The sequence below is a fragment of the Rhamphochromis sp. 'chilingali' genome, assembly GCF_963969265.1.
Source record: "Rhamphochromis sp. 'chilingali' genome assembly, chromosome: 7".
Lineage (NCBI taxonomy): Eukaryota > Metazoa > Chordata > Actinopteri > Cichliformes > Cichlidae > Rhamphochromis > Rhamphochromis sp. 'chilingali'.
Window position 1 is genome coordinate 16,739,570 of NC_137934.1, and position 16,173 is coordinate 16,755,742.

Consider the following 16,173-nt stretch of genomic DNA (forward strand, 5'->3'; position numbering starts at 1 on the left):
GAAGTGGCTTAGCTGTGGGGATCTTCCCAACTGGGAACACTGGATATTTTTGAAAGTGCTTTACTCCCTGCAGAGATATCCACAAGGACCACAATTGCACATAATCAGCATCAACATATGGGGAAAGACATTCATACTGTATTGCAGTGAGAATGAACTGCAACAGTGATGAAATACATGACAGAGTTTCGGTTTATCTCGAGTGCTTTAGTTGGTGAGAGAAAAATCTGCAGACATCCAAGATTTGAGTTTCACTTGAACAACTCAATTCACTTTGATCGCATTGTTAATTTAATCAATTCAGCCTCTAATATCTGGCCCGAGGTTTTTATTACTGATCTTAAAGGAGGCGGAGATTATCAGAGCAGCCGGGGGGGGGGAAGCAAAAAAAACAGGGAGGTGATGCTAAAATGACTTTAGATACTTTAAGCCAGACTTTTACAGTGTTGTGTGTCTACCGAGTATCCTCCAGCAAGTGTTTCATTTAAAATGCCCCCCGTGCGTGAGAGGCACCGGCCATCTGCCAGATTGTTTTTCATTCACAGAAAGCCCGATAAAGTTGTGAAGGTCGATGAGCTGCGAGGCCCGGGTGGCGACGGTATGCATGCTGAGGAGCTGCTGCTTATTTTAACAGCAGGCCAGGGAGGGTGAGTGGGAGCAGCAGAAGAAGAAAGGCGAAGGACAGAGCGAGAGAAGGAAGGAGAAGGGGGGAGTTGTCATAATGCAATAAGCAGATTAATAGGCAGCGGGAGGGGAGAGAGAAATGAGGAGTAATAAATGTGGATCTGAAGATGCATATGAATATGGAAGAGATTGCAGATGCGGGGATGATGCCTGGAGGGAGCCTCAAAGACCTCCAGTTGCCAAGCTCCTCGTCTGATGCTGGGAATTTCGATTCACATCTGCAAAATCAAAACAGAACTCACCCCACCCGTACTTTCTTATCCTTCCTTTCCCCCATCTCGCACACCATAAATGATGCTGACTTGACAGCGAGGAACCTGTGGCATCGCATCTGTGGATCTTTGGGCACAGGCTCTCTGTTCACCTGCCACGAGCTTTCCCAGCTCGGCTAACAAGCTCCTCGGTGCTTTGTTCTAAATGTACAAGGAGTGTGCAGCTTGGCTTGTGATTCAAAGGAACTTCACCCAGCTGGAAGGGATACACAGGGTGGAAGTGAGATGTGTTAATCCGTGTGCTTGGAAAGACCAGAGAACTTCTCATGTGGAGTCTAAATCCCAAGCCCAGACCAAATCCTGACACGGCCGTCGTCGCTTAAATGAGAAGGTGCGTCAGAGGTTCGCGAGCAGCTTTGCAGTCTCTTTGTAATACTTCTAAAATGTGTTCTTCCTTTGATTTGATTTTCACACTACAGAAGAGAATGAGAAGCTAGTGTAAGCTGCAGAGCTTTCAAAAAGAATTGCTGATTTGATTGAAGATGTGGTTTGCAAAAGCTGCAAATCAGATTTCAGACGAATATCTTTGCGCCGTCTATAATGAGGGCACTATTTAAGAAGCTGCTGTGTGCCTCTGCCTTCTTTCTCATCTTGGTTATGTTTTTCTCTCCACTGTTTAACTAAAAGGAGAAGAAATAACTCACTTCTTGCCCTAATACTTGATTTACTCATAGAATGAGACATTTACTAAAGTTTTTTTGCATTTCTTGGGAAACTGACCTGGCACAGTTCAGGCATTCGCTCCACTTTTTTAATGTGCACTAATATCTTTAATATCATACGCATAATGCGGAACATTAGATTGTATATAAAAGGACTGGTATTACGCTGCGAATGTAATTATTCATTGTGAAATAATAATACAATAATGTGCCATCAAATCTCTTGTAGTAATTTTAGATATATCGTACTCCCCTTCAAATGGTTCACAATGGTTTGGTCCACACCTGTACTTTTCAGAGGTGAATGTAAAATAAAGGATGTGTGAGAGACCTTGTTCTTTAGAATAAAACTTATGTATGATTTCTCGTGAGTTCCCCTTAGGTGCTTCTTGGTCTCCCCCCCTCATTAAAAAATCCTGGAAACTCCTTTTGCTTTAAGGCACTTTCACATTTTAGAACCTAAGGCTACATCTATCATTTTTGTACAGTCTATGATTAACCCATGGATATTTGCATATTGCATAATATATATAATATTACTTTTTTGCACACACAAAGTTGAACCTTGTATTAAATCTTGTGTGTCAAAAAAATATACGTAGAAGTGTATTTTTGTCAGAATTCATGTCTAATTAACCGTCTAATTCATTGGAATAACTAATAAGCCCTTTACCTTTTTTTCTCTTCCTTCAGGCCACAGTTGCGGCCTTCGCAGCCAGTGAAGGTCACTCTCACCCGCGGGTGGTGGAGCTACCGAAGACGGACGAAGGGCTGGGCTTCAATGTGATGGGCGGCAAAGAGCAAAACTCACCTATCTATATCTCCCGCATCATTCCTGGAGGCGTAGCTGAGAGGCATGGCGGCTTAAAGCGAGGGGACCAGCTCCTGTCTGTGAATGGAGTGGTGGGTCTCGCCAGACTAACGTTCTGATCCAGCATGTGGGAAAAGAAGATCAATGGATTGAAAGTAGAGTGTAGATAAGCTTGTCAACCCCTGTTTAAGCTTGTTTCCAAAAATATATTTTTAGCAGCTTCCTGCCATGTATATGATTTCTAGTTTGATATGTGAGTCAACAATCACAGGAGTTATTGAGGTCGCAAGGTTGCATGTTGTGAATAAGTAGCAGAAATTTCTTCAGCTGCTGGAGAGATATGAGCATCATACACTGTAAGCTAAGCCTTCTCATTTCACTTGATCGTGAGGTAATAATAGTGGAGAAAATATTCTTTTTTTTCTTTGAAGGGTTACTATTTTTAAAAATATATATATATTAAAATCAGCCCCCTTTAATATTCTACTCTTTCCGCGGCTCTGAAACCCCTGCAGAGTGTAGAGGGAGAGCACCACGAGAAAGCGGTGGAGCTACTGAAGGCAGCCAAGGACAGCGTGAAGCTGGTGGTTCGCTACACCCCCAAAGTGCTGGAGGAGATGGAGGCCCGCTTCGAGAAGCTGCGTACGGCCCGGCGGCGTCAGCAGCAGCAGCTCCTCATGCAGCAGCAGCAACAGCAGAATCTGGCCTCTCAGCAGAACCACATGTCGTAGGTGAGGCGCTTCATTGCTTTAAGGGTGAGGGGTGGGGGGAGGTGGATGCCAACAAAGGAAAAGGAAACACTACCTCTGAGAACTTTACTTTAAAAAGTTGTGTTTATGCATGTTGATGAAGATTACGGAAGGAAATTGTCCCGCTGGAAAGAACTGAAATGTAACAGAATGAGGAGTGTTGCAGCCTAGGTTGAGGTCGAAACGCCACTAATAGCTCGTCAGGATCGCCAAGCTCATCATTCGGGCACAATGCCATCAACTTTGCTTTGAATATAAATCCACAATACAGTAGTTGGTCCACCAACTGGACTTCATTTAGAGTTAAAGTGAAAAGCTACCAAATACAATTTCAACACATAGAATAAACTGCAGATCTTTTACCTGGTTAATTTGTAATGAAATAACAAAGTAACAGGCCTCACCTGGCCATGACTCTGCATTTAAGATGCAACTGACACACCATGAAAAGGATTTTAAATCAAATAGAGGCAAAGTTATAAAAACTAAAACTAAAAAATAATAAATGTACCATTCTCTATAAACTTCTGGACCCTCTGTTGACCTGTTTCAACATATTTTTTTTTAAACTGTGGCAGAGTTTAGGATCAAAAGTATGTGCTGTTTTTTTGGACTTGCAGGCACTAAAAGAAATCAAAGGTGGGTAGGGAATGCAGATGTGCACAGAGAGTACACCTTTTATCATTTCCTGTATGAGCATAAGCAGAGCCTCAGGCTTGGGCCTCCCAGCTGTTCTTGTTTCAAGGTGACCGAGCTTTTATTGTCGCAAAATCTTTCTAGATTCATCTTTCCAGACATCATACTTTTACTCGAAATAGTTTTTACCACGATTTGCTTCATTCCTTGGTTGTTGGCTTCATTTATATATTTATTTAATGTCAAGTATATAATAAAAACTTTCTGCTGAATGTTCTGGTGCAAGAAAGTTAAAACATTTTGCAGATAAACAATAAAAGAATTGAGATGGAGAACTGAATTTTATTCACCGTACTCTGTTTTGCCCATGTAAGCACATCTTTCAGCTTGTGTGCAGGTATAGCAGACATATACATCCCAGCACAGAGTCGAAAAGCTCAGTAGTATATTTTGCAAACTGAGCAGCCAGTATCCTCTGTGCAAACATTACTGATTCTTCTTCTGTGCTGCCAGTGATTCTGTTGTAAGGGTTGTAAATTATTCAAGCTTAAACCGATTACATCTGTGGTTCATGCTCTGCAGGTACGCAGGTGCAGCCTGGAGTGTTGTTACTTGTAAGCTAAAGCTGGATGGAGGCTCTACCCCTGACTCGCTTTAGATCATTTTTTCTTACGGTGCCAAATTAGAAGAAGGCTGTGCACTGCCAAGCAAACTAAAGCTCACTCTTGCCTGCTGTAGTGAAAAACACTCAATTTAAAATCAAAAAGAAAGTGCAGACACTATTCAGACCATGAAACCAAGTCATATCATGCGGTCCCTATTTTTGCCCAAACGTCTCAAATTATTTGCCTGACGTGTTAGAGGCATGTGTCCAAGATCTCTTTGGCTTTGATGCTAAATCCCCCAAGCATATCTCTTGTCCTGGACTTGGCACACCACAGCCTGGAATGGTTCTTAGGAGCTTGTAACAGCGTGTTGTGGTGGAGCCACAGAAAGCGAACTGAGCAGGGATCATGTTATATCAATTCCAGCATGCTGACCGCAGTGATCTGCTTTGGGATCCAAGAAGCTGCTGACCAAGTGACAAGAGTGCATTATAAGCCATTCTGTCACATTTTCTGAGTTTCTCTGCTCTCTGTTAACCAGCATAAACTGTATGTAAAGGTCAGAGCCAGATGTAAGTTAAAGAGATGCATTCATAAGTGATACTGGTGCACCTCCTCATCACACACACACACACATATATATATATATATATATATATATATATATATATATATATATATTTATTAGGGGTGCAATGATATTCGTATCGATATTGAACCGTTCGATACAGTGCTTTCGGTTCGGTACGCATATGTATCGAACAATACAACATTTGTAATTTATTTTATCAATTTTCCTTCTGACGATGCTGTCTGTGTGGAGCGCTCAGTGAATCTGTGTTCGACTACTCCGCCTAGGCTGCACTGTCGAGCGCAGATCCACTGAGCGCTCCACACAGACAGCATAGTCAGAAGGAAGAGCACAGGACAAGCTAGCGAGACAGAAGTTAAGCTCTCCTTGCAACAGGCAAATTGAACCTCATTCAGATCTGGCGTTTGGAATTATTTTGGTTTTCATGTGACGTATGACCCTGAAGGTAAGCGAGTCATGGACTAAAGTAAAACAGTATGTTGGATGTGCCACGCAATGCTCAATTACATTGGTGTGAACTAGTGTGTTAGCGCAGTTAGCTCGTTAACGTGTTGGCCGTCTAGCCCCATGCACGGAGCGATCGGCGGTAGCTCGTTAACGGAGATTTGCCGTGTTGTGGCGTTAAGGTCATTTCAACGAGATTAACCTGAAAGCACTAGTGGGAACACAACGAATATGACTGCACATTTACACCGACATCATCCTAGTGCAAAGACCAAAACAACAAGCATGCTACTAACTTTAGCCGAGTCATTTAGACAGCTGTTAGCACATGATTCTCCTTATGCTGCTGAGAATATAGCCCAGAAGAAGCGGATAGTATAGCTTTTATTTTGGAAAGAGCCATTTCTCTGTAATAAACTCTCTTTTCCAAAGATGAGTGATTCCTCAATCAGATACAGGGCTTGCAATATCGCTAGCCCGACGTCCCGGAGCTAGCGATTTTTTCAGTCGGGCTACCAAAATCTTTCTCTTCCCTGCCCGTCGGGCTATTGTAGGAAAAATAAAGGTCAATGCTTTTGCATTCTTTCAGAAATGTAGCTGGGTAATTATGTCATTGGCATCGGTGAGCCACTGTCAATATGTGACATATTGAAGTCGCGTTTGAATTTGCGCTTGTTTTTTTGCTTTCACTTTGCAATCGTGCGAACTGTGTATAGAGAGCGACAGCACTGATCTGTGAGTGATGATAATTTGTGCACCAATTCCTCTGACATCGTCTTATTAATCGTTAGCTTACTATGCAAACATGACAAGTGAAATCTCCCGCAGCTTAAACATGTGAGAGGTTGATCGCGCAGAGAATCGCTGAGCTTATGTGAGTGCGTGTGTAAAAGCATTTCAGTTCTGCTGAGCCAAATAAGACAGGTCAGGGTGAAGAAGTGACAGCCAAAGAAAAGCTTACCACAAAACGGAGAAGTTATGACAAATCAGACTATAAGGCAAAAAGAAAGTGCAGCTTTATGGTTTCATGGACAAAATAATTTCTGTGGCTGCAATATGACGAGCTATATAACCAGGGCTGCACATAAGTGGTCCGCAGGTGCGCATTCGCTGTCAAAATAAAAAACGCGCACAAGGGTTAGGGTTAAATTTAAAAACTGTACTTTTGAGTTAAAATATATATTTATAATTTTAATAAATGACAAATTAAAAATGCATGAACATTTTTTTGTATCGAAAAAATATCGAACCGTGACACCAAAGTATCGAACCGAACCGAACCGTGAATTTTGTGTATCGTTGCGCGATCAACCTCTCACATGTGTAAGCTGCGGGAGATTTCACTTGTCATGTTTGCATAGTAAGCTAACGATTAATAAGACGATGTCAGAGGAATTGGTGCACAAATTATCATCACTCACAGATCAGTGCTGTCGCTCTCTATACACAGTTCGCACGATTGCAAAGTGAAAGCAAAAAAACAAGCGCAAATTCAAACGCGACTTCAATATGTCACATATTGACAGTGGCTCACCGATGCCAATGACATAATTACCCAGCTACATTTCTGAAAGAATGCAAAAGCATTGACCTTTATTTTTCCTACAATAGCCCGACGGGCAGGGAAGAGATAGATTTTGGTAGCCCGACTGAAAAAATCGCTAGCTCCGGGACGTCGGGCTAGCGATATTGCAAGCCCTGTATCTGATTGAGGAATCACTCATCTTTGGAAAAGAGAGTTTATTACAGAGAAATGGCTCTTTCCAAAATAAAAGCTATACTATCCGCTTCTTCTGGGCTATATTCTCAGCAGCATAAGGAGAATCATGTGCTAACAGCTGTCTAAATGACACGGCTAAAGTTAGTAGCATGCTTGTTGTTTTGGTCTTTGCACTAGGATGATGTCGGTGTAAATGTGCAGTCATATTCGTTGTGTTCCCACTAGTGCTTTCAGGTTAATCTCGTTGAAATGACCTTAACGCCACAACACGGCAAATCTCCGTTAACGAGCTACCGCCGATCGCTCCGTGCATGGGGCTAGACGGCCAACACGTTAACGAGCTAACTGCGCTAACACACTAGTTCACACCAATGTAATTGAGCATTGCATGGCACATCCAACATACTGTTTTACTTTAGTCCATGACTCGCTTACCTTCAGGGTCATACGTCACATGAAAACCAAAATAATTCCAAACGCCAGATCTGAATGAGGTTCAATTTGCCTGTTGCAAGGAGAGCTTAACTTCTGTCTCGCTAGCTTGTCCTGTGCTCTTCCTTCTGACTATGCTGTCTGTGTTGAGCGCTCAGTGGATCTGCGCTCGACAGTGCAGCCTAGGCGGAGTAGTCGAACACAGATTCACTGAGCGCTCCACACAGACAGCATCGTCAGAAGGAAAATTGATAAAATAAATTACAAATGTTGTATTGTTCGATACATATGCGTACCGAACCGAAAGCACTGTATCGAACGGTTCAATATCGATACGAATATCGTTGCACCCCTAATATATATATATATATAAAAGAAGTGACGGCTCTTCAACTTTTTCCTTTCAGTTAATATTTTATCTTCTCAGACTTTTTTGAGTTGTCTTATTTTGTACAGCTGAACTCTTCAACAGTTAAACAACAGTTGATCTTTTTTTTATATATATAGAGCACTCGTATATGTAGACCGGATCCCTTTCAAGAATCTAATTCAGGCTTCAATTTAATATTTAGATGTTCTCTAATAAGCATTGGTGATGAATAAGCTAGTGATGGTAAATTTGATTCTTTTTACTGAATCGAGTTTTAATGAGTCACTCACCAAAGTGAATTGTGTTTTTTTGAGTCATTTGATTCACTGAGTCAGTTGACCAGAGAGTGCAAAAAATTTACATTTTCACTTAAACTTAATTTGTTTCTCTTTTCATGTAAATCCTGCTGCTAAGATGAATGATTCTCAAAGAAAACAACTATTTTATAGAACAAAAAAGAGCAAAAACATTTCTAAAATTAAGCAATTTCCTATCAAAATTGCTTAATAAACATTTATTTTGTTTATTTTTATTTTATTAGTATTTTCCTTAAATGTGTCAAATATATATTTTCTCATCTAAATGTCCACTGAGCTGTGAGCCAGGGGGCGGTAATGCGCCTTAACATTGGTTGCCAACCAAGAAGAAGAAGAAGCTGTGAGCTAGGAGGGAGGGGTTAGTGAGTCCTGAGTGATTCGCTTACGATTCAGCACAGGAGGGAGGGGGTGAGTAGATCAAATGTACTGTTAGCATGTTAGCAGAGCGATGCTACTGTGAACCTGATGTGAGCTTCTACTCAGGGTTTTTTCTTCCAGTTCAGAGCAGAAATTTTTTTCTTAAGATACCAGATGTGTTTTTCTCCACAATTTTAATTATAAGCTAGAAATATTGCTGCTAACAGCAACAGGGATGAGTCAGTGAGTCAGTTGAGGTTGTGAATCATGATTCAGGAGTCAGTAAAGTGATTCTCGAGTATTGAATCGCGATTGATGCGCGAATCATGAACGAATCGTTCATGATTCACGCATCACTAGTCACAGCAGATGGCTGCCCCTTGCTGAGCCTGGTTCTGGTGGAGGTTGCTTCCTGTTAAAAGGGAGTTTTTTCTTCCTTCTGTCACTAAGTGCTTGCTCATTGCTAATTGCTGGGGTTTTCTCTCTATTATTGTAGGGTCTTTACCTTACAATATACTGAGGGGACTGTAGTTGTGATTTGTTGCTAAATAAATTGAACTGAAGTTAACTGAAGTGAATTGAATCTATCCTGTAACTTCAGTTAATTTTAACACAAAAAAAAAACTCATCTCCAATCTTCTCCTCACCAAAAAATATCCTCCCTCTGTGTTTTTAATTTCAGAGTGTAGATCAAAATTAAGCCCTCTGATATCATCTTTGTCACAATCCGTCTGCAATTATGAGAACATTTTGATTAAAACCCATCCTTTTGAGTTTAACATAAAAATCTGAGAGGTGTGTCTTTTGAAGAAAAAAAAAATCCCTGCTTTGTCCCTTGTCATTTTAGTCAAATGTTTGGATTGCCAAACTAGCGAGATCCCTCTATTCTGGCATGAAAAGAGCCTCGGGATACCTCCAGAACATCTTAAGGAGGTGGATGGGTAAAGGGAGGTCTGGGCATGTCTGCAAACTGGATAAGGAGCAAAAACTGGATTGACAAATGCATTGGGATGGATGGATGGATGGACCCTAAAAGTATATGGTGTCATACTGGGTTGTTTTTTTTTTTTAAGATTAAATGTTTGTCTTGTTGCTAATTTATCCTTTTACCACACCATGTGACATTTTTCAGAAAACAGAAAAAAATTAAACTCAGCATGATTTCATTTAGTGCAGCTGTGTTTCACGGCATTGCTCTCAGCCTGTTTTCCTTGTCTTTGTGATCTCCAGGCTGTTCCAAAAGAAGAAGAAGTGAAGAAGTGTGTGGATCTTTAAGGCCATCTGTTTGTGTTGAGGATCCCAAAGGCGTCTCTCCATCATGGAGCAAAACCGACCGAAAGTAGAAGACTCTTTCACTCTCTCCCTTCCAGTGTACCACCGATTACTGAGCAAAAACGAAGAGAGCGTTTGTCCTGAATTTGGTGCTTCGAAAAACAAGTATGAGGGAGGCTAACACTGAAAGTTTTGACTTTATAGTCCCTTTTCTAGGTTCTACACCCCAGTCGTGACTTGAATACTCCCTTTCTTGTGTTTGTAGTTTGGTTTATTTTATCCACTTGGTTTGCTTTCATCCATTTCGCAGTGGATCCTTCGCCATTTTTCCATAGATATCATTTGTACAGTGGTGTTTCTATTGATTCCTCTACTGGTGCTTGTGTCTCTGTATGAAAGACCATTGATTTCCTTTTTCTGTGTCCTGTTTTTGATGAACTCTTTTTTACCTTCTATATTGTAGCAAGAAAAGATTTTGTATCTCGTAGGTTTAGCAATAACACACTTTTGTTTTGTTTTTTTTGTTTTTACATTTTAAAATGAAATTCATCACCGTACATATACAGAGTTTAGGTGCAAATGTAAATCACCGTAAAGCAAATTGCATCTTATTCACTGTAAGGCAGCTCCTGAGTCCAAATCGGTCTTCGGTGCCATTTAAAGAGATTTACAGACGGCGCATAGAGTTAATGTGCAATAACTGCGATTCATAAAAAGAACTTATAAGCTACTCCCAACTGAAATTAATCTAGAAAATATATGTTACAAGGAGGTTCACTTTAATCCTCAGAAATCTTAAATGTTCCCGACAGATTACCAGAATGTCATCACTTTTGATTTTAACAGAATTAAATGAATATTATGTTTATTTTTCCAGATCTGTCTATTTTATAGTTTACGAGATCAGAGATTTAACACAAAGTTTTAATGTTCATTTAAAATATTATGTATTCTTTCTATGATGTGCAGATTGTTTAAAATCTATTCATTGCATTATGGCTAAATACTAGCACATAGTTCACGTGGATGTGTTACCTGCATTTTGTGTTATGAGTGGAGTGTTTTGGTTTGGGTTTTTTTCCCCAGTGGATCTGTGAGAGAAATCATTTTCTTTGTCACCCAAGTAGCTGAACTCCAGAGTCAAAGTGGTAATCTGCCAAATCTGTGTTTACGTTGTCTCCATCTTTGGTGAGCTTCTTGTTGTGGTTTTCTGATCCGTCGTTCCCAGAGATGACTTATTTATAAGTCTTTTTAACTCTTTTTTTTTTTTTTTTTTTTGTTTACTGTTGATTTTCTTTACATTTTCAGTAGCTGGCTTTTACTCTTTTATTTATCCCAGGCATTAAACATCACTTCCTCAATGCGAGACTCTGTAAACACCTGTATGCTGAAAGCAGCTGGCGTAAAAGCTGATGATGTTACAGAGATTTTATTTAAAACTGCAGTGAGTGATGATTTCATCGGCTTTAACCCCTAAGCCCAAATGAACAGCAGCCTACATTAATGTGTCCCACACTGCCACATTTGACTATTTCCCAAAAAAACTGTTTCCTCTAAGGTCTACTTAATGTCAAAATATTGTGATTAGGTGACCTTAATGTCCAGGTTTTATATGATTTACAACCATTTCTGACTCTCACAGTACATCTTAATAAGACAGATCCCTTTTTGTACCTTTAATTTATCGGTACTCTTTCTTAATTGACTTGCATTTTTGAAGCGAATGGTCCTGTATTTAACGTAAAGATAAAAAAAAAAAATAGATAACAAACTCTTGATATGCAATTGTTATACATACTATATTTGTATAAATAAATCTATGTGCTTGTGTACAGTGATGAACTTGTGCAGTTTTCCTTTGTATTGCATGCATGCATTTTATGGTATTCTAGCACATTGGCCCAATTCCAGTCTGGGTCCTAAAAACTTCACAATTATGGCTGTTGAAGGGTCTCTTTACTTCTGTCAGGGGTGGCCAACTCCAGGCCTCAAGGGCCGATGTCCTGCAGGTTTTAGATGTGTCCTTGATCCAACACAGCTGATTTAAATGGCTCTATTACCTCCTCAACATGTTTTGAAGTTCTCCAGAGGCCTGGTAATGAACTAATCATTTGATTCAGGTGTGCTGACCCAGGGCGATATCTAAAACCTGCAGGACAGCGGTCCTTGAGGCCTGGAGTTGGACACGCTTGACTTAAGGGGAAGAGTAGAATTTTAGCTGCAGCTTTGGGGCGACTGATTTCTTTAACAGACACGTGTACTTTTGATTTATACCACTACCAATTGATCTATTAAGATCATAAATATCACTTACATAACAATATACCTATTCAGTTTAATGTAGCAGACCCTCCACAGTGAAAGTGTGTCAGGGTTGGGTTGGGACTGGACCTCATTATTCAAGTGTCTGTGAGCACCAGAGAGAGGGTTTTTTGTTTTTGTTTTTTTTATAAAGTATTTTATAGATGTGTATCAGATATATATTTAGATTCTTTGATTAGGCTTTATGGAAGCCGTTTTTAACCTCTTCAATCATGTATTTAGGCCCTATGTGGAAATAATTTTAGCTTTGTTGCTACCCTTGTGCTATATTTGCAGTTTAAGGTGAAGCTGGTAAACTGACCCAAATGCAAACCACCACAGGGGCAGACAGGCAGGATCTAAAGTGAAAAGCAATTTCCGTGCTGCATAAGAGGTATCTTCAGTAAAGTTCAGTAAAGGATTCCATAAAACTATGAAAGAGAGACAAAAAGAAGGAGCAGGATCATGAACTCACAAACACACAGAGACAAATTGCTTTAGACACACACACAGAGGACAACCTGGGCTCAGGTGTAAACAGTTAGAGCAGGCAGATGATTAAATGTGGGAATCAAGACAAAGACGGGAAGTAAAACACACAAGATACACAAAACAAGAAATACTGTCAAAATAATACAGATCCTCCTCCCTGTGCCAAAGAGCTCAAACTCTTAACAACACCAGACACCATGACGCACCTGCTTGTGTGTTGAAAGGGGGAATTATGATGTGATGCAAAAACGTGCTTCGTTCTTTAACGTAATCATACACCAACAACCTTGTTTTTCCCCTTTCTCTGTAGATTAGGAAGAGTAATGCAAGAATGAATTTGCAAACTGATGCAAATTGTCACTGGGTAGCTCAAATACCTCCAATAGAGGTGAAAATGCACTCATGTAACTTCACAGTATTTTAGTTTGTCAAAATTGAATTGCAAAAGCATAATAGCTGAGATATTCCCATAGATGCCAGCAACAATTATTAATCAAAAGTCCAGCTTATATCACCATTGGCTGGAAGTTTATGATTCAACTTCACTTATGTATGTAGACAGAGATTTTAAAAGAGAACAGGGATAGGAGAAAAATAAAACTGTAGGATTTTCTGGTACGTCCTGAAAAAATGTTGCTGTATTGCTTGATTTCACTTATCAGTTGTACTCCTCATTATAGCTGTTAGGAGCGAGTACTTGTGAGTTGTGAAATGGCTCATAAACACTTCAGCAAGGTGAAATTTCACTTTCATTCTGTCTGAACACACCACCTGAAAGAGCTGTTTCTGCTTTACACCTTGTTGGTTTGTCAGACCAGCAAAGGCACCGCCAACCTCTTCGATTCCAAGCTAGCAACTGCTTTGCAGTCTGCAGTGGATCTATATTGTAGAGGTTTACACATTTATTAAAGAGGTAAAAGAAAATCACCTGTTCAGTCTTGGGTGGAAGCACAAATCCCTTTGGGATTGTGTAGGTCTGGTTAAAAATGTGCCAAATTAAAAAAATTACCATTACAATAGTATGAGGGAGCAAAGATGCTGTTAGAAAGATGTGATTCAGTTTAAAACAATGCTTTTTAAATAAAAGTTATTTTTCAATGCTTGAAAAATCACTGCCCAAATATGTGCCCACAGCTGTTTTAACATGTCAAAGCTTCCTTTTATAAGGACTTTGGTGTTATAAATGAAAATCCAATGCGCAAGAGCTGAATAATTAACCCAGACTCCAGTTCCCCTACTGGCAACTTGAGAGTCAATCCCCATAGACTGCCATGTTATAGTGCCAAGTTTACAGCATAATAAAGCATGTTTGCAGTCTGGTGCAAAACAGTTTTGGCCTATACTGTCCAGCTATTTTCATAAGAAAGGAGGTGAATTGTTTTATAAAGCGTCCACTAGGATAGTTGAGTCCAAATTTGATATTTGAGTCATTAAACTCTCATCACTGTGTGTGTGTGTTCCTGTCTAGCTATCTTTGTGAGGACTGAAATCTGCATTCTACAGTCACTTGTGAGGACACACTCACCGGTCCTTACAAGTTTGAAGGCCTTTTTGAGGCTCAAAATGTGGTTTTAGTGTCAGGGTTACAATTAGGTTATGGTTAGGGTCAGGGTTAGGCATTTATTTTTAATGGTTAGGGTTAGGGTAAGGGGCTAGGGAAACCATTATGTCAATGAAGGTCCTCACTAAGATAGCTGAACGGGGTTGTGTGTGTGTGTGTGTGTGTGTGTGTGTGTGTGTGTGTGTGTGTGTGTTTTTGTGTGTGTGTGTGTGTGTGTGTGTGTGTGTGTGTGTGTGTGTGTGTGTGTGTGTGTGTGTGTGTGTGTGTGTGTGTGTTTTTGTGGCGGGAATGTCTTCTTCTAATCTTATGGCTTGTTGTGCAATGCTACCATCTCAGACATTTGTGCTTCAGTTTTAGTGAGTACAGTTCTAGTGTGTTAGTAGGAATGTAAGTTGAGACAACAACAAAAAAACACCGCCACAGTCAGTCAATGTTTCCAGAACCAACAGGTGACGTCACAGTGGCCATTTCCACCTTTTATACTGCCCGGTTTGCTGGATTGAGGGTGCCCAGGAGCAACTGCATTTAAGGTTACAGACACCAAAACAGCCTGTTTGAAGCAGAATAAAAAAACAGGAATAGAAAATTTGGAGACACATTAGATAGACATAGGCCTTTGAATACTGCAGTCTTTTCAGTAACTGGTTGCTGAGTGTAACCTTTGATTTGGAGACAAAAGTTACATCAGGTGCCTACTCGATTACAGCAGCACGGGTCTGATTGCCTTTCAGTGATCGAAGTGCAGCTGCTAAAAGGTGATTACACCTTGTGTCCTGAGTTGTGCCTCTGAAGTCTCATCCAGGTCTTTAGCCTTGGAACAGTAAGTCATCAGCCTTTTGCTGGATCAATACAAAGAGCAGACTCTGAAACTAATAAAGAGACCCTTGTAAGTAGAAGGTGCTAAACTCAAACGGTGACAGCAAAAGTACAAAGCAATGTGTTGTTCATTGTGTTTCATGCAATAAACACTATGTTAGTGCCACTCTCCATCACCCATCCAGTGTTGCAGTACATGACTGAAGCCTGAAGTGATTAAACTGATGAAGGTGACATATTCCTCACCCACGTCTGCAGATGGTAAAGAGAGCTTGAATGCAACACCTTCTCAAAAGGCTCACATCTGTGGCTGTGAGACACAACAAAGATGATACAACGATCGAAAAATTCCCAGCGGTTTCTTTAGTTTTACCTTTAACTCGTGATCTCTTTTGTAAACTTCTATCAAGGCTAGACTAGGTTTACTGCACAGCTGTCGGGCATTTAGATGTATCTCTTTTAGATTTACAGTTTTTTTCAATCGCTAACAAGCGCCTACCCATACTTCAGATACTTTTTCTAAACTCTTAACACAGACTCACACCTACAAAACACAATTGGCCAAATGGATAATTTTCTTCTCAAAAATACATTTTGTCAAATATATACTAACTCTTCATTTCAAAATAGAACACATCTTTCTCTGCACACACTAACTGTACAAAAACACTATAAATCTGACTCAAAATGAAATTAGTCTGTCAAAGAATAACACTTGTTTTCACTTCACAAGGTACATGCAGTCAATCAAAGTACACCAGGTTTCAAAATACTGGCTATTATTGACATTACAAAAACTGCATAGACTTTTATGTTTCAGTTTTACAGGTATTTGCATGCGAAACATGCAATCCACCATATTGACACCAGAAATGTCTTGGTTGGTAACTGTATGTCCACATGTACAGTAATGTTCACATTCAAAAGCATTCCAGTAAAAAGCAAACAAGTTTATGTTTCTTTACTGTTTACTACAGGAGGTACAGTAGAAACACGGTATGATAGGACAGAGAAAGTTTTACAGTATTGCTTACAGTGAACAAAATATCCATGAAACACACAAGAGCATTCTGAACAAAA

At 40.0% G+C, this 16,173-nt stretch overlaps 1 protein-coding gene across 2 annotated transcripts in view; it reads left to right on the top strand.

The window, feature by feature from the left end:
• The window catches only part of lin7a (lin-7 homolog A (C. elegans)), a 51,624-nt gene extending 39,863 nt beyond the window's left edge, over positions 1-11,761 (top strand). Inside the window, exons 4-6 of one of the 2 annotated variants that reach the window (XM_080886682.1) lie at positions 2,312-2,521; positions 2,945-3,160; positions 9,882-11,761. In XM_080886682.1, coding sequence (XP_080742808.1) covers positions 2,312-2,521; positions 2,945-3,160 — 426 coding nt within the window. In that variant the 3' untranslated portion in view covers positions 9,882-11,761. The remainder of the gene's footprint in view (positions 1-2,311; positions 2,522-2,944; positions 3,161-9,881) is intronic. The other variant, XM_080886681.1, reaches the window with a different exon arrangement.
• The last annotated feature ends 4,412 nt before the right edge of the window (positions 11,762-16,173 follow it).